Below are 24741 nucleotides of genomic sequence, written 5' to 3'. Positions count from 1 at the left end.
ATCCTTGATTGTTAATATCTTCAGTGTAATTTTTGCATTTCACAAAATTCATCCCAGGGGCCAGATTGAACCCTTTGGGGGGGCCGGATTTGGCCCCCGGGCCACATGTTTGACACCTGTGTCATAGGATGAGCCCCCATGATCCACAACCAAAGATAGCACTATGTAACCACATTATTTACACAGCTTTAGGAGTAGGAGGAATTAAAGTTTTTATCAACAATTTCACCTCTACATAGGCTATAAATCAGTCTACAGGCTGTTATTATGCATTTGGAAAACTGAAACCTGAACCTGTTTTTTAATATATCCCATAGATACATATACACTGTTGTCCATAAAGTTGGAATAATTTTCTTTTCAGACACATTCCTCTTTTTATTCACATCACCTTTGACCAGCTTCAATGATTCCATAATGAGTCCCAGTTACACTTTATCTGTCAAAAATAAATCACGTTGTCACAATCATTTCATGTAAACAGGTAAAAATATTTAATTCCAACTTTATGGGCAACAGTGTAGATTTAGGTCATTTTATACAGAATGAAAAAGGCTTGGTGATAGTTTTAGTAAAAAAATTTATGTAACAATTCAAAATTCATAACACACAGCAAAAGACATTCAAATCAACATGAGCGACCGGGGTGTGTCCTGCAAGCCCCAAGCATCCACAAGTCCTCCGCCGTCGTGTAAACAGTGTTGAAAAGAAGCTGCTGTGTGATTGGCTCTTCTTCCTCCTGATAGGCCTCCATTATTTGTGTTTTCCACATTCCTGTTACAATACAATAAATTAGAAAACGTGTCAAATAAAACATGGAGGAGTTGACTTGCGGTAAACTGAATGTGACAAGAAGATTTTCAAGCATTTTGGGACACACCCCAGGTATGAAAAGACCTCTTTGGCACGTAACACAAATCATAAAACGCAACGTAAGTGTAAACAAAACAACAGTCATTACGAAATGCTTTTTTTTTTTTTAAAAAAACACAAGACAGCATTAACAGATTAAAAAACAAAATAATCCTAAAAAAAAAAAAAAAAAAAAAAAAAAAAAAAAAAGATTTGGCAAATCCCCCAGCGGTAACACTCGTCTCAGTCTGCAAGGCCTCCGTGCAAAACCGCGTCGTTGTGGGTGATGTCAGAGCGCTGGAGGTGGAGGGTAAAAGGGGCGGGGTCAAAATGGCGAAGGGGGGATAGGAGGGTAAAGTAAGGTTTCATTTTGAAGTTTGGACTGGTATGAGTCCTGTTTGTTCTTTCGTGTCTCCGGCTTTAACTTTGTGTTTGTCCTCCTCTACTATGCGCGACAGCTCTGTGGTTTACCAGCCAAAGTCTCTTTAGTGCAAATGGGCTGTCAGCCGCTGCCCCCTCCCAGGGTGGAGGCGGGGGGATGAAGGTCATTTTCGTGGCGGAGAAGAGGCTGTGTTTGGTTTGGCACCTGGGACCGGTCTGAAAGGAGAGGAAGGAAGAAGTGTAAGTGATCCAGCACCCATTTAAAGAAAAAGACCGGAGGCGCATATTTTACATTTTTAATAAATCTAATGTTAACATGAAAAACAACAATCAGCTCGTCCTTCGAACAAATACCGACTGTCTACTAAAGTTTGATTTGTGTTTTCACTCTGTGCTGCAGGGCTCTGTTTTTACCCATTAAAGGAGTTTTTTTTCCCTTATTACACTTACTGAAGTCGACAACAGAGCCAAGAGGAGCTCATGTCCTTTCAATAGCGGGGTGTAAACACACATCAGACACTTAGATTTAATACTTTGAATCAATCTATTCATGGGTCATAGATGGAGTTCATGTCCTCTATTTCCTATTAAGTTTTAACTACTTTCACGACTGAGTTATGGACAATACATATTTATTAATCAAACATCGTAGGTAAATCCAAAGGTGAGTAGTATATATGCAGAGGTGGAGGATGCACACACAGTCTGGACTCAAATAGATTCTGTTAATACACACAAATGACAGACACTAGTCGCTTTTCCATTGACCCTCAAATTGCACAAATATAACTTGCGCATAAAAATTTATCTAATGGAAAAATGACAATTTCGCCAAAAGTCTCATTTTTCGATTAAAAGTTTTTGCGCTGGCAAGAGGGGGTTTTTCGGGCGTAGTGTAAATGGTATATCATGCAAAACTGCAATGGAAAGACCTTTTTTTGCAACAAGAGTCAGGTGAATTAAAAAAGGGATGTTGACGGGCGTTACAACAAGTGAAGAAGAAGAAGAAACATGTCGCGGTATGTGTGGACACACTAGGAAACCCAATCATTTTTAGCTTACCGGCTGACAGGCTGTAAGCTATTGTCGTCATGCAGTGTCACCAGTCACAAGTGTTTGATCCTGGAGGATTCTGCTGGGTTTCTGTAAATTGGCTTAGAGTCTGGTTTTGACCAACTCTATATATAAAGTGTCATGAGATAACTATTTTGTTGTGATCTGGCACTGTATAAATAAAATTTGATTGATTGAGTGATTTGATTGGTTTTCTCCTGCAAGTCGCTTTGGAAAAAAGTGTCTGGCAAAAAAAAAAGTGTCTGGTGTCATTGTCGTCTGTCGTCCGTTACAAAACTTGACTTCAAACTTGGTATTCAGCTTCTTAATGATGATGTCAACAAAATTAAGGGAAATTATTTGGATCCAGATCTGATTCTGGATTTGGTACGACTTTGAAAAATTTCCCCGTTATAACAGATAAGAAGTGGATTGCTGCAATAACTCAGTAAATATAAATGATATCAAGTTGAAATTTCTACAGTCCAGCCCTGATGGGGAGATGACCAAAACATAATGTCCACATGCTGATCAGGATCTTCTTCTGGATCCAGGAACTTACAGAAAATTTAACATGGGCTCTTATGGGGAAAAAATTTCAATCGTCTTTTTCTCCGAAACTCCAGTTCTGATTGACTTCAAACTTGGTATACAGCTTCTGTATGATGATGTCAACACAAGGTATTGAAATTATTTCGATCTGGATCTGATTCTGGATTTGGTGCGACTTTGAAAAATTTTCCCATTATGACAGATAGGAAGTGGATCGATGCAATAAATCAGTATCAATGATATCAAGTTGGAATTTGAATTTTTTACAGATCTGATTGGAATATGACCAAAACATGGGCTATTTCTGTAATATAATAAATACACATAACTGGGTGATAATAAATGGCATCTGGATACATTTCCCAAAGCTTTTAATTTGGCCGGTAAGCTACAGGACCATTGGTCCTATTTTTTAAATTTAGTAGGAGATAGAGGGCTAATATATAACAATACTGAATATATCTGTAAATCAACACCATATTTACATTCGTCACCATGTTTGTGGAATGACTTCTCGTGTCATCTCGCAATAATAAATAAACAAATCATCGCATTTGTGACTTAATAGAAAAACCGACATTACGGACTTCTGTTTTTTTATGTTATTATTTCACTGGTTCGGCCCACTTCAAATCAAATTTAGCTGAATGTGGCCCCTGAACTAAAATGTTTGACACCTCTGCTATACCGCATTTGTCCAGCAGTCACCGCCAAAGCGTTCTGGCAATATCAACGTGATTGTAAGGCTATTGTATTCCAAAATTAGTAATATCACTCAAAATATTGGTCTCATCAACTTGCTGTTTCCACTAGTCTGTTCCTTGACCAAAAATGCATAAGTATGACAAACTGCAGCAGTCAGGTCTGTACGGATTTTATGTGAATCCATGGACACACACACACACACACACACACACACACACACACACACACACACACACACACACACACAAAGGCTTCTATAATACAGATAATATCTTTATTATTGAGAAGGTTTTCACTTTTTCGGTTTTAGAATCATCCAAACAGTTTCATATGCTGGAGTCGGTGTTATTACACAGCAGAGATTCAGGCAAAGCTTGAACTTTTTCATATTATTCCAGTATTATGAAATAAATGTCCATCTATCCTTTGAGCTGCTTCACACAGCAGAGGGTATTTCCAATTCTGCATTAACTCAAAAATTAAATTATGCTTTTTTTTTTTTTTTTTGATAGAGATCAAGCTGAGAACAACAAAGCACCTCAGAACTATTATTTTATCTGTAATTACTTTTCTTTTGTTGTTTTTGCCTTCCCTTGCAGAAAATCAACTTTCATGTATTTTTAACATGTTTTTATAACCTGTCTGCTGTACGATACGGCTGTTATTTGAGTTTTAGTCAGTGTATAAAATGGAATTTCTTGACCGAAATAAAAATATGTCGACTAATATTGTTCTGTAAGTATGAAAACTGCTTATCTAATGTCATATTTCGGTGACATAAGATATAAATGTGCACATGTGAGAGGATTTTTATTGCGGAGAAAGCAGACATGTTGTGATTTTCCACTCAGCTGAGACAAAAAAACACACTTTTCTTGGCATAAAAGCAGTCACATCATGATACAAACACAAAATAAGAGGCATGAGGGCTCTGTGAGTTGTAATCAGCTAAAATATTGATTGTGAGCCTGTTTCCTTTCATTGCTGTGCAGAGTGGAACCCAACCTTGAACAACAAGTCAGACGTTGTGCTGTGAATTTGTAAAGTAAACTGCACCGAGCTGCACATCTAAAGATAGTAAATATAGGCCTCTGCTGTCGGAGCCTATTACTTATAAGAAAAATAAAATTGATAGCTGATGAGGATCTGAGTCATTGCGTTGCATGGTGTGTAAACTTGGAGAGTTTATTTGTCCTCGCCAGTCCTGAACAGAAAACAGCATGAAATAGAACGACAGATAAAGTGCGAGGCAGTATTTCTCACAGACACGGCCTCTCCATACTACTTTTATTGGCCGGTTATAAAAAGGATTGCTGAACAGTGTTGGAATCTTGCAGCCTGCTTTATAAAGAACTTTTCTCATTAGACATATTTTAGATACTATCAAAAGGAATCATTCTGTTCGAGGTCAGATTGAAAATGACCTTTTAATTTTAAAGTAAAAAAGATATACACTATGTATACACCTACAGATATTCAGTAAATGTATAGAGTGACCTTGGATGGGTGCAGTAAATAGAGCAGTTTGACCACACTGCAACAGAAGAGCAGGACCCCACGTTTTACACGAGGACCGTTGGAAAACAGACAGAATACCCACAGATATGCACTGTATGTGGCATCAAGGACGGACACGGAATATCTATATTACTAACAGTTGAAAACACATTATGGGCCTGATCTGGGGCGCTGATAAGGGGTGGGGGGTAAACATGACAAATTCATGGAGCCCAGCATTTGTGGGGGGCCCATAGAGCAGAGGAGGGGGTCCAGTGGACACAGGTTAGACCAGGGGTGTTCAAACTTTTTTTTAAAGAGGGCCAGATCTGATAATGTGGAGATTGCCAGGGGCCAGTGGTCCCTTCGGATATATTTAAAACAGTAATAATTACATATAAAAGCACTGTTCTACAACACTTTTATTTTCATTGTCACAATGTAATTTTTTTAAAATGGCAATGTAACCAAATATAAGCCACTCAGGTGTGAACAAGTTAAAAAAAAAAAAAAAAAAAAAATTTCTGCCTTCCTTTCACACTGGAGTCAGATAACATAGAACCAACTGTGTAGAGTATCTTAAACGTCCAAGAAGTTGATAAAAATCTTAACCCCACATTCATTTCAAACATGACTTATATCAGTAATCATTACTCATATATTACTCAGTAATGCAAAGTCTGTTAACATTTAAGATGAAAACATATGACTCTTACTCTTGTCTTTCACAAAGTCACTCAGAAAGTAATATTTTGTGTCACATCTACAAGTACATAACACCAGCAGTTATAGGCAACTAACCTGGACACTTGGTAGCCTGCCTTGGTGGCGAATTCATTGAACTCCCAGGTTCACATGAAGAGTCACTGTTGTGAGTTTAAAGCAGCTTGAATTTGCTTCATTTTTTCGGCACGCTCACTCCCTGCTAGCTTGTTGTATGCGTTAGCATGTTTTGTCTGCTAGTGTCTCTTTACATTGAATTCCTTAAACAAGGCAACAGTCTCTTGACAAATTAGGCAAACACAATTGCCTCGATTTTCCGGGAAAAAAGATTGTAATTCCCATCTCTCCTGGAAGCGGCGGCCCTCACTGTCAACTTTCTTTTTTTTATTTACAGGCGCCATGGTTAGAAATTAGTGAAAAGGGTTCACGGCAAGGTCACAGAGCAGATAGAGTTAGAGTGGTGCTGCCACCACGAGGTGAAAGGAGAAACTGCATTTTGAACCTTTTATGATTCATGTACTCGGTTCAACCGTCCAAGCAGGCCATAAATAATACATTATAAAACCGAAGCTGTGGGCCGTATAAAATCTGACCGCGGGCCGTGATTGGTCCCTGGGCTGGACTTTGGACATGCCTGGGTTAGACATTGTGAAAATTTTGTGTAAGATCCGCTGTATAAGAGACATAGAAATCAGGAATTGGACGTTGAAAGAATGTTAAGTTTCAGTTTCATTTTCACACTAGCATAAGTGATGTTATGTATGGACGCCCCCCCCCCCCGATAGATTGACAAGATATTGAATCTTATGAAAAGGCCCACCACGTTTATCTTTCATGGGGCCCACAATTGGTAGCGGTGCCCTTGGGCCTGATTTACCAAAGGTTTGTGCATGTAAAAACACAGAGCGGCTGTGGGTCAGCTGGTAGAGCAGGTCGTTTGAGGTTTGAATCCTGCCTCCGACTGTCGAAGTGTCCTTGGGCAAGACACTGAACCCTAAATTGCCCCCAGCAGGGCCTGGCATCACCTTGCATGGCAGCAGCCGAATGTGAGGCTTTGTAAAGCGCTTTGGGCACCATAAAAGTGTGGAAAAGCGCTATATAAGTACTGACCATTTAAGCTATTTACTATCTGCTAACAGGACGCACCTTTAAAAATAGCGTGTTAGCCTTGATGAATATGCAGTACGGGCGTTTCTGCCAGAAAGCGCAAAATTATTGGAAGGGGTAAATGTAAATATTTATTTGATGTGATACCAAACCTGGAACTGATTGCGGTGGCTGATTTTGTGTCTGTATTTAGCATGTCTGAAAGGCAGGTTTTAATTGACTGCAATTGTTGTGGCAAGGAGGCAGCATAGGCACAACCAAAGGCAATGCACAGAACCAATCCTGTTCTGCTCACCTCAACATATTTGGAACGACACAAGAAAAAATAATTGAGATGTATGTATTTTTGTAAACAACTTAACTTACTTAACTTATTTGATCGACTCTTTAATGCTGTTTAATGTGTTATAAATCGCATTTCTGTGGTTTATAGTTGATAGCTGCTGAAAGGTGACCAAAGCCCATGGAACAGAGACGGTTACAGCTACTGACGGCATGATGAATACTTTCAGAAATGAAGTTGTCGCATCAATTAATAGCGGCATCGATGACTGCTGATGACGTAACAGGTCACAAAAGGTTGTCCTGTTTCATAGGAGAATGTTTCAACCCCTACCCTTTGCAGCTCTGTTTCAAGGGGTAGTGTCAAGTGCAAGGGCCAAGGGGTGAACTGGGATCGGGCTACATGTATTTGTTCCATACACCTCCATATTGTATTGAAGGCCCCGAACTGAATGGTGCAAACAAGTGCACCGTTACACCCCTAATGTGAACCAAAACCAAAAATGTGCTCTCAGTTAAAAATTAAAAGTGCATTCAGTCACTTATAGAAACATTAAACACTGAGGTTTTTGTCCTCCATCTGATGTAGTCGTTGTCGTACCTGAGTTTCTCCATGATATGAATGGAAACTTTTGGGTTTTCTTTTATGCTGGGAAATGTCTGGTGTTAATTATCATTACAGCACATTACCACCATCTACTGTTGGGGAGTGTGAATGGGCGGGGCTCAGATCCATAAAAATAAAGCATAGGATTAGTTTCTTGACATTATTTTTCACCCAGACAAAGGCCCACTACCCACTGAAAACCCACTTTTAGGTCACAATCCACCAGTTGAGAATCAGTGGTGTAAAAGTGTGTCAGCAGAGAGGTCAAAGGTCATGTGCACTTCTGCGACACCATCCATAATGCTGAAAAGTACATTGAGATTTTGGAGAAACACATGCTGCCGTCAAGACGACAACTTTTCCAGGGACACTCATGCATATTTGAACAAGACAATGTAAAACCACACTGTGCACACGTTACAAAGGCCTGGTTGAGGAAGAGTAGAACGATCCCCCCGAGAGAATATGTGGAACATATCGAAACACGAAATGTGACAACGAAGACCGCGCACTGCAGCGCACCTTAAGACTTGTTTGCAGGAAAAATGGGACACAAATGACACCTGAAAAACACTTCATCACATGGTATTTTCATTCCATGAATGCTTTTGAAGTGTGTGAGGAAAGAAATGGCAACATTAGAGAGCAGCACAATAAGAGACATCCACACACCGGTGAAGCTCCTAAACTAGGATTTACTTCAACAACGACATTTCGGGTAACACTGCTCTTCCTAAGCTTCACTAGTGTGCACATTTTTTTTTATTGTTTACTTTTGTTATATTACTTTTCTGACACACAGCAGGATTACTTAGCATAATGTCATAACATTACAAAATGGAAATGTTTGCTTAAGAGATGAATATTAAATGAGATGAAGAGATACTGATAATGTTCTGTTGCAAGTGAAATCTAATTTACCAATCCCTATTTTCAGTTTTAGTTTTATACCATCCCGACTCTTCCCGATTTGAGGCTGCAGTATAAAGCTGTGCGATCATTGTGTTCTCCCTGTTTGCTTCAATAACTGCTCCTGTTTAAGATGTCTGGGAGTCTCTTGAGAGTATATGTGTGGAAAAACAAGTAACAACACAGAGCGGTGATATCGTAAGTGTCTGGGGTGCACTTGTACATCACTGCAGGAAGATAAAGAGTTAAAGGAATACAAAAAAGAATAAACAAGTGCTAGAGAAGAAGATGAAATCATTTATAATAACGTGATCATGCATTCATCTGGGAGCTGATCCATGTTGTAGTGTTCAAATGGAAATTATAAGAAGCACTAACATTAGGAATATCTGATAGTTATGGTAGTTATATCTCCAACTTGGCTTTTATAACTATGATAGCCTCTAAATAATGGGCAGTTTGAGGTCAGAAAGCCTACATTTAGTTTCAGTAGTTCTTATATCAACCCTGGCTTCATATTCCTTCATTTCATTTTGTTTGTTTATTTTGAGCATTTACAGAATACATGCAAATGCTAAATTCTGAAATCATTCATTTTTATTTTCATCAAATAACTTAACATACTAACGTTTTAAATACTCACTCCTGTCCTTAGACTTCAAGCCAGAACAACAAACAAAACAGGTCTATATCCGAGTAGAATAAACTCATTTGACAGTATTAACATTATAGAACCAAAATGTGTGTGCAAAATAGAAACAAAGTCCATTCCTGGTGGTATTCTTATTCTCATCTCCAGTGCTTTAACCATTCACTACAACATTCACTTAACTTCAACATTTTTTCCTTAAATGTAGACTGTGTTGAATGTGGATGTGGATTTACAGTCGTGGAAAAATTATTAGACCATCAAAAGCCATCAAAAACAATGGTTATGCAATCAAGTACTAACTCCTGTGTGTGTCATGTGACTAAAACAGACAGAAAAGAAAACATGGAAGGCCTAAAAGCACTGTTTTTGGCAGTAAAATACCATAGATATTGATGTTAGAACTGAAGTGATTTTGGTTATTATCCAGAAAACATGGAAAATGGCTAGATATCAGCTCTGAAATGAAACTCTTATGAGCTATTTTTGTTGTTATCATTATATTTGTCCAAACAAATGTACCTTTAGTTGTACCAGGCATTAAAATGAACAAGAAAATGAAAAAAACAAGGGTGGTCTAAGAAGTTTTTCCGCAACTACTTCTAAACTTCTAAATTTATTCCAGGGCTAAAGTCGTCCATTAGGTGAGATGATGATACAGCGAACATGTCCTTCAGCAACTGCACCATCAAACCTTGGAGATGGGACCATGTACTTTTACACCATTAACTCTAAACAAATGCAAGTGTCTGAGTCTGATCACAGATAATTAAAAGCCGGTGTTCAGATCCTGTTATATGACAAGATTAGACATTAGATCCAGAGCTCATCAGAGAGGAAAATGTCAGCGTAATACCTCTAGGATGAAAATACCCACAACACAACCGACTAAAGTGCAGCGAGGCTGTTTTTGAAAACCTCTGAGGGTATTGTGAACTTTTCCAGATCCGTTGAGAAATAACCCACCTTCCAGTGCATGTGGTATGTGTGTGATCTGTGTCTTACCTGAGTACTCTGAGTGGGGGGATGGCTGAGACTTTGCCCACAGGTTTAGGTCCCACTGCTGGGGGCATCATGACCAGCAGGCCCGGAGAGGGTTTAAGGGCTGGTGTCCGCGCCGGACTCACTGAGGGGGAGGCTCCTCTGGCTGGGCTGAGGGGGAGGGGCCTCTGGGGTGGGAAGGGCGACGGTTTGGGCTGCAGGTCGGACACTAACTGCAAAAATAAATAAATAAATAAATAAAAAGAGTTTAAATGAGTAAAACTTGACATTCAACGTTAATAAACACTGAAGGACAATGGGACAGAAAGTGGAAATGGAAACTTTAGTCCAGTGGTTCCCAACGTTTTTTGGCTTGTGACCCCATTTTAACATCACAAATTTCTGGCGACCCCAGACATTCAAAACAGAGACACTTTTTTTTGCTTAAATGAATTTGTTTTTGATCATGTAATAGTTTGCTATACTATGTTGCAAATAAATGTTAATTTTAGTCGATATTTAGTCTATATAATGTATTTTATTATGGACAGAGGCAGAAAAGCCAGGTGTAGATTACTGCACAAAGTGAGAATTTTATTTTCCTTGGTCAGGATATGTACAGTCAGTCCAGCTTGGATTTACAAGGCTGTGAATTAATACTGAACAAACAAGAACTCAAACTATGAATTATGAAAGAGCTGCAGCATCTGAAACTGACCACAATGAACATTTGAAAGAAAAACAGTACCACAGTGCTTCAGTTTCAGCTTCAGAGTTTGTCATGTCTTTTATGTATTGGGGTTGTCTTTGTCAACTCACCATATGTTTTTAGTGGTAAGGTTTTTTTGTTTGTTTGTTTGTTTTATCAATTGCTAGAAATTTTATATAAATATATATATATATATATATATATATATATATATATATATATATATATGTATGTATGTATGTATGTATGTATGTATGTATGTATGTATGTATGTATGTATATATACACACACACACACACACACACACACCAAATTTCTTCTTTTTCTCTATACTTCTTTTTTCACTCATTTATGGCTTGTCTACCTGTCTTTTTCTCTGCACTGACTTGTTGTGTGATGCTGCTGTAAACTGTGAAAGTTTCCCATGGTGGAATAAATATCTTATCTGATCTTATCTTATCTCATCTCACCTCATATTTATCTTATCTCATCTAATCTAACCTTACCTTACCTCACCTTATCTCATTTCATCTTATCTTATCTCACCTCATCTTATCTTATTTGTGGTGCAGACAGTGGTAATTTGTAAAATAAAGGTCGTGTGGACAGAATAAAAAAAAACAAACAAAAAAAAAACAGTAAAAAAATATCTGTTTAGAAACATATTTGTGTTTTGTTATGGACAGGGTTTAAGATGTGCAGTTTGACCATACAGCACCATGCCACTGATGCACTTGGCATGCCGACTACAAGAATGTCCAACAGAGCTGGTTTGGACTTTCAGGTGTGAAAAACCCTAAGAGCGCAACGGAGACTGGTCTGCTACGATAAACCAACACCTGTATGAAACCAGAGCTTGTAGCTGTGCAAAGGGTCGGAAATGTACAGCTGAAGGAAAAACAAGGATATGACGAGAAATAAGTCAAAAAAAAAAAAAAAAATCAGTCCTTGATTCCTTTAGTGGGATCAAAGCCAGCCTAGATCTCCACAGTAAATCCCTGCCACATGGACACAGCGAGTAGAGGAACTCCTTCCAATTTCTGCTTCCAGTCTGGAATGGATCCAGTTTGACTCCTTAAACCAACACTACAGACTTTTTCAGCCTTCAAACTATTTTCCCCAGGTCATTTTGGTCGTACAACAACTCACGATAGGTTCAATTCCACTTTCATCATCACTCCAGAGTGTCTGTATCGCCTGCACTAGCACTATGCAACTTCTGAGTTTGGGTACGAACAGCAGAAAAAGAACTACAAAAAGACCTACAAAATTTGACTGCTTTATGGTATATGTCACTGAAACGTCACATAATTGATGGCCGCATGCCTGCACAGTGACTGGAGTTTTTGGCGTGCCGGCTTTTGAGCTTTTATGTTTGTTTTTAAGGAATAAAGGAGGTGAGCTCCAGGGGAACGTTCACTTCCAAAAGGATTTTAAGGACTGTTGTGTCATGGCTTTCACCGAGACATGGCTCACCGAACAGGACCACAACTCCGATCTCACCACTGATGGCTTCGGGACCCCCTTCAGACTGGACTACAGTCCTGAAGTAATGGGTAAAACACAGGGAGGTGGGGTATGTCAGTATATTAATGAACAATACTGCAGCTCTGTTATTATCAGAGAACAAATCCGGACACCAGACATTGAACTTTTGTCGGTGTTGAACCCATTTTCCCTCCGGGGCAGGTTCTGAACTGGAAAAAAACTAATGTTTAAAAACAAACAAACATCCTGCCCCCCTCAAATTAAAGTTTGCGAAGTTTCAGGAGATAGGGAAAAGGTAAATGAGCTTCACAAAAGCGGGAGACTTAGAGGAATTAGTAACGTGTTTTAAGTTTCACTTTCTAAAGGGAAATGCTGATTCTGCCTCCTGCACTCTATTTGATGTTGTACAGAGATTGCAGAATAACTCACCGGCGGCTCTGAACTTTATATTGGGTGATTTTAATCATGTCTCACTGAGGAAGACCCTAGCAAATTTCTATCAGTGTGTCTCCTGTCTTGCCTCAGGAAGTTTACCGGCATCAATGGCTTGTCAACAAATGTGCGAGTATTAGAGATAGAGATTTTATGACAGTTGTTCCAGACAATACCGTTTCTTGACTTTAGGGAGACCCAGTGAGCAGAAAGTTCTGTGGTGTTGCTTTAAATGTCCAATGAGCACATAAGAAGAACTTACCAACAACAACAACAACAAGCCTCTCAGATCAGCCTGCAAAGTAAACTAACCTCAAACACTGGATGCTTGAAACAAACAAGAAAAACCAATATGACATTCAGAACTTGATCTAATTTGAAGACGTTTTTCACTTCATAGAGAAGCACTGATGGGAGAAGTTCTGGAGTACAGATCAATGAGAAAGCAATCAGATACAAAAACAGCAACTCGTGTCTTATTTATTATTTCTTCAGGCTTGAGAAAAAAAAATCGCTATGACTCATCTATAAAGACCTCTGATGCAGAAGACCCAACGTTTCTCATTTAATAGCTTTGGTTTTTGGCTGTAGCTCTACATCAGCAGTTCTTACTTAAGGCATCAGGATACTGCAAACAAACCCAAACAACACACTTCTACAACTGACACAGTCTTAACCCTTCCAGAAATGCATGAAAGAGCTTTGGAGAGTCTGACGGGTGGTGAGGACTCAGCAATAGGGAAATAAAATATAGGTTATTCTCTATATTTATCATTATACATAAAACGATGATGTGGTTTGACGAGTATCCTGACAGTGACTGAAGCCTGAGGAGACGGGGTTTAGTTATTAAACTTTTCAGGTGATGGAAAAGCTGAGCAGATTCTTTTTACCACCCAAAATGTTTGTCTGTGCACATGAGCTTTGTATTTAATCAATACAAATGCTGCAGTATAACAAACTGAAAATCATCACAGAGCTAAGTGAGGAACTGTTGTGGAGATTTCAGGAAAGTTCATTAATAGATTTTTGTTAATAGAGCCTCCTATGTAGAAATTAGTGGGATTCAGAAAGGCAATTAAAATTCCTCAATATAATCAATCAATTAATCAGTATTAGCTAATTAATCTGCACTGATATGATGTTTTAGAAACTATTGGCATCAGCAGAAGCCACTAGCCTATAGTTGCTGCTAAATTATGTACGGATTTTCAACTGGAATCAGTGACGGTAGTAACAGTGCAAACAGTTAACATTAACAGAATATGTTTCAAATAAAGTTACAAGTTTATTACATGAATAATGTGTTTTTAGTGTAATAATCTGGTATTGAAGGTCAAGGGGGATATGGTTTCTTCCTGCTCCAATTTACTGTTCTTATATCAGCTACTAAAAATGTGTTATTGTTCAAAATGAATGACATACCATCGACCCTCTCCAGTAATCACACTGGATTCGTGAGCCGCTATTCATTAGCTGCTAACTCCAACCATGAGCACTTAATGATGCAATCAGTGCAAATCAATCAGAATCAAATCAGACGACTTTTAGACCAAGTTATGATTATAACAAAGCTTCTGGAACTTCCTCTAACTTGAAAAGACTAAATATAATCAACTCAAGTCATTTTCATCAAAAATCAAGATGATTTCTCCAAAATTGTGGACGGTGGACTGCTAAAAAGGCTGTAGTGGAAGGAAAAGAAAGGGATGAGAGGATGTAGTCTTACATGTTACAGGTATAAACCTTCCTGTTTTCAAAAACCATCAAGGACATTCAAGTACATTTTTTTCAGTTTAAAATATGCACTTGAATGCACCATGAAGTCCCAGTCCCTGTGTTTGGAGGTCAAACTCTGACACAGAGATTATAGGGCACTTGTATATAAAATAAATTATTATTGTTATTATTATTATTATTCATTCATTCATTATCTGAACCGACTGTCCTCACTAGGGTCACGGGGGTCGCTTGGAGCCTATCCCAGCTACATGGGGGCGAAGGCGGGGTACACCCTGGACATTTCGCCAGTTCATCACAGGGCTGACATATAGAGACAATCACTCTCACATTCACACCTATGGGCAATTTAGATTAACCAATTAACCTATCAGTGCATGTCTTTGGATGGTGGGAGGAAGCCGCAGTACCCGGACAGAACCCATGCAGACAAGGGGAGAACATGCAAACTCCACACAGAAAGGTCCCACCCCCGTCGACTGGTGTTGGAATCGAACCCAGGACCTTCTTTCTTGCTGTGAGGCACGAGTGCTATCTACTGCACCATCGTGTCGCCCAATTGTTATTATTATTATTATTATTATTATTATTATTATTATTATTATTATTATTATTATTATTATTATTATTATTATTATTAAATGACAAAAGCAGTACATTAAAATCCAGAAGAGACACTCAGTTCATTTTATGTCTCACCTACTGGTGCAGATTTACTTTCTGATGTGTTGAGTCGATTCCCAACATTTACTCATCAAACAGACAATCTACTTGTATTTGATGCATTTGGGCCAGCTAGTTTAATCTTATCCTGCCATTTATAGACATAAATATACCTGAATTCTTGGAAAATGGCAAAGTAACATCTTTACAGCCCAATCCTGTTGTCCAGGAGAGTACTAGGGTCTCACATTACTACCATGAAGCCACCAGAACTACATCATACAGCAGGAGTGAAATCCCAAATCAAATCAAAAACAGCCCGTAAACCCCTTTAAAAATGCTTCCCTTCTTTTCGTGGTGTGCTGAAACTGCTTTTGCTTAACTCTGAATTGAACACAGACCACTTGGAGAATCCAGACTGCATGTAAAACACTTATTCACATGGCTACAAAAGCTGGGAGAGTCCTGTTTTCCTCCAAAAAATAGTGTTCAGTAAGAATCTGATGTGGTCGGATAGATTTTTGAGGGGTTGTTTGAAGTGAGAGGAAACTCCTGGGATTTATTGAACTGATACATAATCCTCAGGTCAGCTCTGAGTCAGCAGCTGCTAAATTATTTGGTCTGACTTTAATGTCGAGGTCTTCGGATTCGATTACAGGGGTCGGGTCTTACCAGGGGAGATCGTGTTGGGTTGAGGGGCAGAGGTTTCTTGGGCGGGCTGAGTCTCTGTGGCGTGGGGGGGGACTTGTGCGGGGCTGCTGGGGGTTTGCCAGTTGGCAGCGGTGGACGGACCACCTTAATGTCCCGGGAAGCACCCTGGGGCGACGGTGCTGGTCTCAGGGGTCGCACAACGTTGACTGGCTGGGTGCCATTGGGCGCTGGGCCCGGTCTCAGAGGCAGAACCTCTTTGCTGGTGTGAGGTAGCTGGAATTACAAAAGAAAAAGGCAAACAAATTTGAGGTCTGTTTCCTATTATGACAACCATGACACAAAGCAAGAGATTTGCATTCAAAAAAACTCACTCAACAGGATGGTATTTTATCTCCTTTTCTATTTAATGTTTATATAGTTAATAGCCAACTCATATTCATGGATGATTTAGTTGTTGGTGTCCTACATTTAATATGAGTTTGTTCACATTATGGCATGGATTACATAAAAATATACAACAAAGAAGAGTAGTATTATGACTATTACATGTAACTAAGATGTAGCGATGTGAATTTGTAGGCTGTATATTATTTTTTCTACTCTAAATTCGATAAAAAAATTACCTAAAAGTATCAAGATGGCAGTTTATTTAACCTACCACACGAGTATGTTGTTTTTTCTACTCTAAATTCTACAAAAATTACCTAAAAGTATCAAGATACCAGTTTATTTAACCTATCACACAAGTATATGGTTTTTTCTACACTAAATTCTAAAGGAAAATAAAATTCTCACTTTGTGCAGGAATCTACACCTGGCTTTTCTGCCTCCATCCATAATAATACACATTATATAGACTAAATGTCGTCTAAAATTAACGTTCATTTGCAACATAGTATAGCAAATTATTACATGATCGAAAAACAATTTTTTTTTAGCAAAAAAAAAGAAAAAGTCTCAGTTTTGAATGTCTGGGGTTGCCAGAAATTTGTGATGTTAAAATGGCGTCACGAGTAAAAAAAAAGGTTGTGAACCACTGGATTAAATACTTAGGCCATTAGAAAACCAGTGATCTCTCAGATGACAATGTATATATACAGACAGTATTATAAATTGTATGCACTGGCTAATATATTTACCTGTGAAAGTAGCATGTGTACACAGGCTGTGAAGTCTTCTTTCTATAAAGCTTACTATAATTCCGTGTATACTGCCCATCTGTGGTGTTACTACAATAAGGTCCGTTTTCAGAGTCTGACTGTGGTTCATGGTAACAGTATGAGGCGACTGCTGAAAGCACAATGTTGGTGTTACTGCTCTGCTCTAATAGGAAATGTGATTTATGTAGGATGTAAGTGTAGAAATTTGCATTATTTCAACTGTAGCTACAAGTGTCAGACTAGAATGTGGCGCCACAAGTGTTCGATGTAAATGACTAAAAACTTTGGAATATTTCATTTCATCCTTATTTTATTGTACTCTAAAACTTTTTTACTCTAATTGTGTTGTTGTGGTGTAAACTTTTCAACTAAACTGAATGGAATTGAAAACTATTACAAGTAAAATGTACTTTATGTGTGAAAAGTAATCTGTGTTCTGATATTATATTATATTGTTGGATTCATTTTACAGCTGTATTCATGTGTGTGTTGCGTTTTATTGCTGTACACGTTCAAGGTTGAGTTCGAGTTAAATACAGTGTTAATTAATACTGTTACCGTTAATACTGTTGGAGATTAATTTAGAGAAAAGCATCTTATTTTATGAAACCACACTGTATATTCGTAGTGTTGTTGGACCATGAATGTGTAAAAAGTCACATTTTCATGAGCTCAGAAAAGCGCAACTTTGCACCAATGTCTTTTCTAACAAATCCGAAAATTGTATTTATCTTAAGACGGATGAGAATTTGAAACTAATTTTGAGGATGCTGTAGTGGAAGGACAAGGACTTTAGAGATACAGCGAGAGAGAGAGTTTTCACCGAACGGGAAGGGAAAGACAAACTGTATATTAATTGGGATTTAATAAGTTTTCTTCTTCCTATTCCTTTTTTAGTAATACTTATTGAGTTTATTTTATTATTACTAGTGTACATGGCAATTGCTATATTGTCTTGATCACCTCTATTTATTAATGCATTTGCTCTGCTATTAGTTCTTTGCACACAGGTGCTTCTATGAAACTGGTATCTAGAAACAGGATGGAGGGGCTAAAAATTCAAACCAGAGGTAGACTAATGTTATGAAGCAAGTTTGGAAGCACTTTGGGTCTATTTTAAAAATAAATACCTACTGAGATAAAAGAAACTATCCAAAAATTAATGCATTTTTAATCAAATATTGGGACCAAAAATGGGACATGAAAAACTACCTAGGTGTCAGTGCATTTGATCGGAAAACATGGCCTGAAATGGTCGTATATACTGCTATAAATAAAGACACTGTGTTAAATGTGTCGATCCTAGTGTTTTTTTCTAATCCGGACATGTGGGTTTTTCATAAATCTCAATCTCATCCCAGGTTTTGTGTGGAACCCATTGTGTCCACTGTGTTACATGCAGAACCTGCCCAGTTAAACGCATATAAATCGCAAAAGATTTTGCAGCAGCGGTCATTTTTATGATTCACTCTACCTTGTATAATTAATTCAATTCCCAAAATGTACCTGTGAGAGACTCAAGAGATATTTTAAAAAACAGTAGCACGTAATTTTCGCGTCCTTTTGACTGTGTTACATACAGATTTTTGTAATAAATACTGTATAATGTAAAATATAAAAATGTGTTTTATCTGAAAAATAGTTCGTCTTTTATCTCAGTAAGTTTTTTATCTTTCAAATAGCCCCAAAGTGCTTCCAAACTTGCTTCATAACATTAGTCTACATCTGGTTTGAATTTTTAGGCCCTCTGTCCTGTGTTTAGGGACTAGTTTCATAGAAGCACCCATATATGTATGCATATGTTCAGCAGTATATATTGATAGGAGGCAGTTTAATTAATTCATGAATGAAAAATGAACTATAGAATGGTCCTTTTCAGGCACTTTTTTTTTTCTTCTCTTAGACAAAAAAAAAAAAAAGATGCAAATACGCGTTATTAAATATTATACATTGCGTTCCTTCATTAAAACCCTATTTAATTTAGTTTTTAATAACAGCTTTATGAATGAATTGAATTACCTACCAACAGATGAACCTTATTTATTAATATTTGAGTTTTTGAGACACTTCTATCACAGCATTGTTTATAAGTTTTAATTTATTCCCACCGATATTCAAGATAAAACCATCCACATTCATTCCATTCATCGGATTAACCTTGGGAGTGATTAAAAAAAATACCTACAGCGATCTCAGCTGCTTCTTTTGTGCACCAAATAAACTCTGCTAATGTACATAACTGTGTATGTCATGAATTTTCCTGCTCCTCCTTTTGTGTTATTTCTTATCTTTTATTCCATTCCTTTTCGTTCGCTTGTTTTGTGCATCTCTCCACACTGATGATAGATGTACCCTTAACCTGAACATTGAACCTGTCCAATTAAATAACGCTATAAGATTGAGTATAAAAACCACTTTAATGAAATGATGGTAAATGCAGAGTAAAGCAGCGTGGAGGAATGATGTGAATAATGGAGGAGGCTGACTCTAAGTGGTCAAACAATATAACGAGCCGCTGTAAAAGACGTTTAACATGAAGGTCAACCACAGGCACCATCCATTATACAATACAACACACACAAGTCGCTTTTCCATTGACCCTCAAATTGCACAAATATAAAAATGTATTACCTAATGGAAAAATGACAATTTCCCCAACAGTCTCATTTTTCGATTAGAAGTTTTTGCGCTGGCAAGAGGTGGTTTTTCGGGTGTAGTGCAAATGGTATATCACGCAAAACTGCAATGGAAAGACCTATTATCGCAACTAATCAGGTGAATTAAAAAAACGGATGTTGATGTACGTTACAACAAGCGAAGAAGAAGAAACATGTCGCGGTATGTGTGGACACACCAGGAAACTAGGGATGTAGGGATATTGGCATAAAAATGGAATATCGGTGAATATCATTATCGTTTTTTTGCCTATCATCAAAACCGATAAAGTAATGCCTTGATTTTGCCGGCATTTACCGACGCGTAAATGAAGCATTGTTTGTAGCTGAAAGAAATGTGCAGTTTTCAAAACTGTACAGTAGAGTTGCCACACTGTAATAGACTCATGGAGGGAGGGAGAGAAAATAAATAAATATGGCATTTTTTCCACAACTTAATTTGAAGTATGTATTCTTTGCACAGACAGTGTTTACATTTTGAAAGCCTTGTTGCATTTGAGAATGCATCCAATGGGGCATCACAATAAAATTAGGTATGATGTGTTAATTCCATGACAGGAGATATGTGATTTTACCTAAAATTAGTTTAATATCCCACATATATCGGCAGTGGTATCGGTAGATATCGGAATTGGAAATAAAGCGTTGGACAATATCTGCATATTGGTTTTTGGCAAAAAAGCCAATATTGGACATCCCTACAGGAAACCCAATCATTTTTTACTTTAGTACGAGATAGAGGGGTAATATATAATAATAATGAATATATCTGTAAATCAACACCATATTTACTAGGCCTGTAATGGTACACATACCGAACCGAACTGTTTCGGTATGCACCTGTTCGGTTTGGTACACAGTTGTACCGGAACGGCACAGTATGTTGAGAAAAAGAAAAAGTAACTAAATACGTCTGTCGATGCAGAACTTTAAATCCGCGCAAATTCCACACAGACATATTGAAGGAACACACATTGACCCGAAATACGAAATAGCAGCTGATATAAGGTAAAAAAAACAACAACAACAACAAATATGATGTCAACCTGGAAGGAAGAGACAGAAGACCCTCCACCAACATTACAGTCCTGTTTGGGATCACTTTGGGTTCAGGTGAAAGACAACCGCCTATGTCCAGTAGTTCTCAAACACTTACTCTCTCTGTCTCTCTCTCTCTCTCTCTCTCTCTCCCCCACACACTCGCTTATAATAGAGAAATAGAATCCAGGAGTTGGACGTTGAAAGTATGAAAACTTTCACTTTTGTTTCATGCCAGTGCTGGTTATGAACCGCACCCCCATGTATATTAATACCTCCGACCAAAAAAAAAAAACAAACAAAAAAAAAATCCCTCCTCTGTGTTTTTGACAAATCGCACCCTACACACACACACACACACACACACACACACACACACACACACACACACACACACACACACACACAAATACTAAACAGTTTGTTCACTGTCCTAAAATAAATAATTAGGTTAATTTTGTTTGTCAATGTTGCTCTTAAGTTTGTTAAAACAGAATACGTTTGCCCTCTTCTTAATGTTGCACTTCATGTGGAAATTTTTTTTAAAATTTTAATGGAGAATGTGAACTGACAGAAATGTGATTTGATTTTTGTTGTTTGTTGAAAACTGCCTTTCTGGGAAAAGTGTAATACTAATGTTTAAAATACATTTAGTAATACTTTATTTATTTTATTTTCTATTTGATTTATAGCAGCAGAATTATATTATTCCTGTTTTTCTATATTCTATTGTCTCCAAAAATTGGGGGAAAAATGTTCAAAAATTCATAATAAATGCATTAACCCTTTCATGCACAGTGGTCCCTCCAGTGGACAGGTCTTCTACAGCTGTTCTCTTGTATATTCATGGGTTTAGTTGTTCTTTTCATTGTTTTTTTTTTTTTTTTTTTTTTTTACACATATCTTTATTAAAGTTTTAAGACACTACATATCTTTTCTGACATGAATTGGTAACATTATGTAGATCTCTCCTGAGCATAAACCCCCAGAATCACAAGCCCTCTTCATAGTTTTCACACAATTTATCAGTAAATACATGTTTCTGCGCATCAAAAATTAAACGTGTGGTGTCCAGCTGAGTGGACATTTTTGCAACTTCATGAAAAATAGGTTCATAAGATTTTTTTTTTCATTATTATTTTTTGTATGTATTTTTTTTTTTTTTTTTAAATAATTTTTATCTATTTATTTATTTTTTATTTATTTTTCAGAAGAAAATTTTCAATCGCATTGTTTTTTTCATGCGTAAAGAGGAAAAAAAACACCCAGGAAAAAATTTTGGTTAAGGTTCTCATAATTCGTGCATGAAAGGGTTAAAGACATTTTGAGGGGTTTTCTTTCTTCCCGTACTGAACCGAAAAAAAAAAAACCGAATCGTGGCTTTCAAAACCGAAAACGTACCGAACTGAAAATTTTGTGTACTGTTACAGGCCCAATATTTATGCTCATCACCATGTTTATGGAATGACTTCTCCTGTCATCTCGTGATAATAAATAAACAAATCATCGCACTTGGGATTTAATGGAAAAACCAACATTACGCACTTCTGTTTTTTCGACATTTAGTAAATATCGGTAAAGTTTTGCGCAGATGTCCAATGGAAAAGCGACTACAGACGTTCCCACACACAGTCCGCTCACCCCCTTGTGGCTGCTTGCTTTGTTGATGGGCCCGACCACCTTGAGGTGAAAGGCAGGATTCAGGTGGCCGTTCTTTCCTTTCTCCGCCGCCGCCGCCTCGGTCCTGAGCGGAAAAGACAGAAGGACAGACAGAAAATAAACCAGTCAGACACATGAAAGCTGTCCCGCTTCATCACACCTCTCAGCCCGGCATTGATTTCACGGCCCCATGTGGGGAAAACCAGAGGAGGAGTCAGCGTGAAGTCTCACATCCTCACGTCCAGCATGATGGGAAAGGAAACGAGGAGGTGAAGGATACAGTACATGTTTTCTGCACACTGGCCGGGGAGCTGCTTTTTGATGAGCCTGTCAAGTTGAACTGAGTGGACTAGTCCCTGCACAGCCCGTACAACACCGACACACACTCCTGCACAAACACACACTCCTACTTCTTCAACCTTCTTTCATGTATGGAGATGCACAATGGGAATATACACCTGTAACAGTTAATAAATATGACTTTAAAGCTCAATGTCAGTCTGTACTATAAGCAGACAAGGCGACGTAGAAGAAGCGCAGATGTTTATTTACTGATTTAACTTATTTTTGCACCTCAACTGTCTGTTTCTGTGCAAAGTAAACTAAACCTCAAGTTATATTAATACAATATGAAACTATAGGATTATACCGACTTAAAACAATCAGGTATGGAAGATCAGAAACAATGCAAATAATGAAGATTAAACCTCAAAACATTTTGGTAGCTTGTCTGTGTGATCATATATGAACCATTAACACTCAATGAAGCAAAAATAAAATATAAGGATAATTCTCCTAAACCTGAACGCATCAAAACTAACTCCACTAAATAACATGTTCAGAAAAAGTGAGAAAAGGTACAAGTATCTGTGTAAAATCTAAGGAGAAAAAAGAAAAAAAAGAGCTAACAACACATAAATAAATAAACAAATAAATAAATAAATAACTATAATAGTACAACTGCTACTACTACCACTACATCTACTCCTATTACTACTACTCCTCCTCAACTACTACCACTATTACTACTCCTATTCCTATTACTCCTCCTCCTCCTACTACTGCCATCACTACTACTCCACCTACTCCTTGTATTACTCCTCCTCCTACTACTACTGCTATCACTACTACTCCACCTACTCCTTGTATTACTCCTCCTCCTATTACTCCTACTACTATTACTATCACTACTCCTCCTCCTACTCCTTGTATTATTACTCCTCCTCCTCTTACTCCTCCTCCTCCTCCTCCTCCTCCTCAGTGTATTACTCCTCCTCCTCCTATTACTCCTACTACTATTACTATCACTACTCCTCCTCCTCCTCCTTGTATTACTTCTCCTCCTATTACCCCTACTACAATTACTATCACTCCTCCTCCTCCTACTCCTTGTATTATTACTCCTCCTCCTCCTCCTCTTACTCCTCCTCAGTGTATTACTCCTCCTCCTCCTATTACTCCTACTACTATTACTATCACTACTACTCCTCCTACTCCTTGCATTATTACTCCTCCTCCTACTGCTATCACTATTACTCCTACTCCTACTACTATCACAACTACTCCTCCTACTCCTTGTATTACTACTCCTCCTCCTATTACTCCTACTACTGCTATCACTCCTACTCCTACTTGTATTACTCCTCCTCCTATTACTACTACTGCTATTACTACCACTACCACTACTACTCCTCCTACTCCTTGTATTACTCCTCCTCTTCCTCCTACTACTACTATCACTACTACTACTCCTACTCCTTGTATTACTCCTCCTCCTACTGCTGCTATCACTACTCCTCCTACTACTACTATCACTACTACTCCTCCTACTCCTTGTATTACTCCTCCTCCACCTATTACTCCTCCTCCTCCTACTGCTACTATCACTACTCCTCCTCCTACTCCTTGTATTATTACTCCTCCTCCTCCTAATACTCTGATTACCTCTCCTATTAGTACGACTCCTCCTCCTGCTCCTCCTTCTCCCCAACTACTACTCCTACTACTCTTCCTTTAACTCCCCCATTTACTCCTCCTCAATAACTCCAGCTACTCTAACTACAATTCCACATCCTCTCCAGCTACAACTCCTCCTCCTACTACTACACAGGAAGACGAGGAGTGGGAGTGGGGACTGTAGTACTACTCCCACTGCTCCTCCTCCGTCTGCTGCTACTACTAAAAACAGTATCAATAACTCAAAGTCACCTTACAAAAATAAAAAAAA

At 38.1% G+C, this 24741-nt stretch overlaps 1 protein-coding gene across 1 annotated transcript in view; it reads right to left on the bottom strand.

The window, feature by feature from the left end:
* Nucleotides 1–563: 563 nt before the first annotated feature.
* adam19a (ADAM metallopeptidase domain 19a) overlaps nucleotides 564–24741 on the bottom strand; it is a 438676-nt gene continuing 414498 nt past the window's right edge. The window contains exons 20-23 of the mRNA XM_030162481.1: nucleotides 22497–22599; nucleotides 16004–16255; nucleotides 10323–10531; nucleotides 564–1449 (exon numbers count right to left, since the gene is read on the bottom strand). Of these exons, the coding sequence (XP_030018341.1) occupies nucleotides 1398–1449; nucleotides 10323–10531; nucleotides 16004–16255; nucleotides 22497–22599 (616 nt within the window). The 3' untranslated portion in view covers nucleotides 564–1397. The remainder of the gene's footprint in view (nucleotides 1450–10322; nucleotides 10532–16003; nucleotides 16256–22496; nucleotides 22600–24741) is intronic.

This window comes from Sphaeramia orbicularis, chromosome 18 (assembly GCF_902148855.1).
Source record: "Sphaeramia orbicularis chromosome 18, fSphaOr1.1, whole genome shotgun sequence".
NCBI classification, from domain to species: domain Eukaryota; kingdom Metazoa; phylum Chordata; class Actinopteri; order Kurtiformes; family Apogonidae; genus Sphaeramia; species Sphaeramia orbicularis.
The sequence above is the reverse complement of the archived record's forward strand: the minus strand, read 5'-3'. Positions and strand labels throughout refer to the sequence as shown.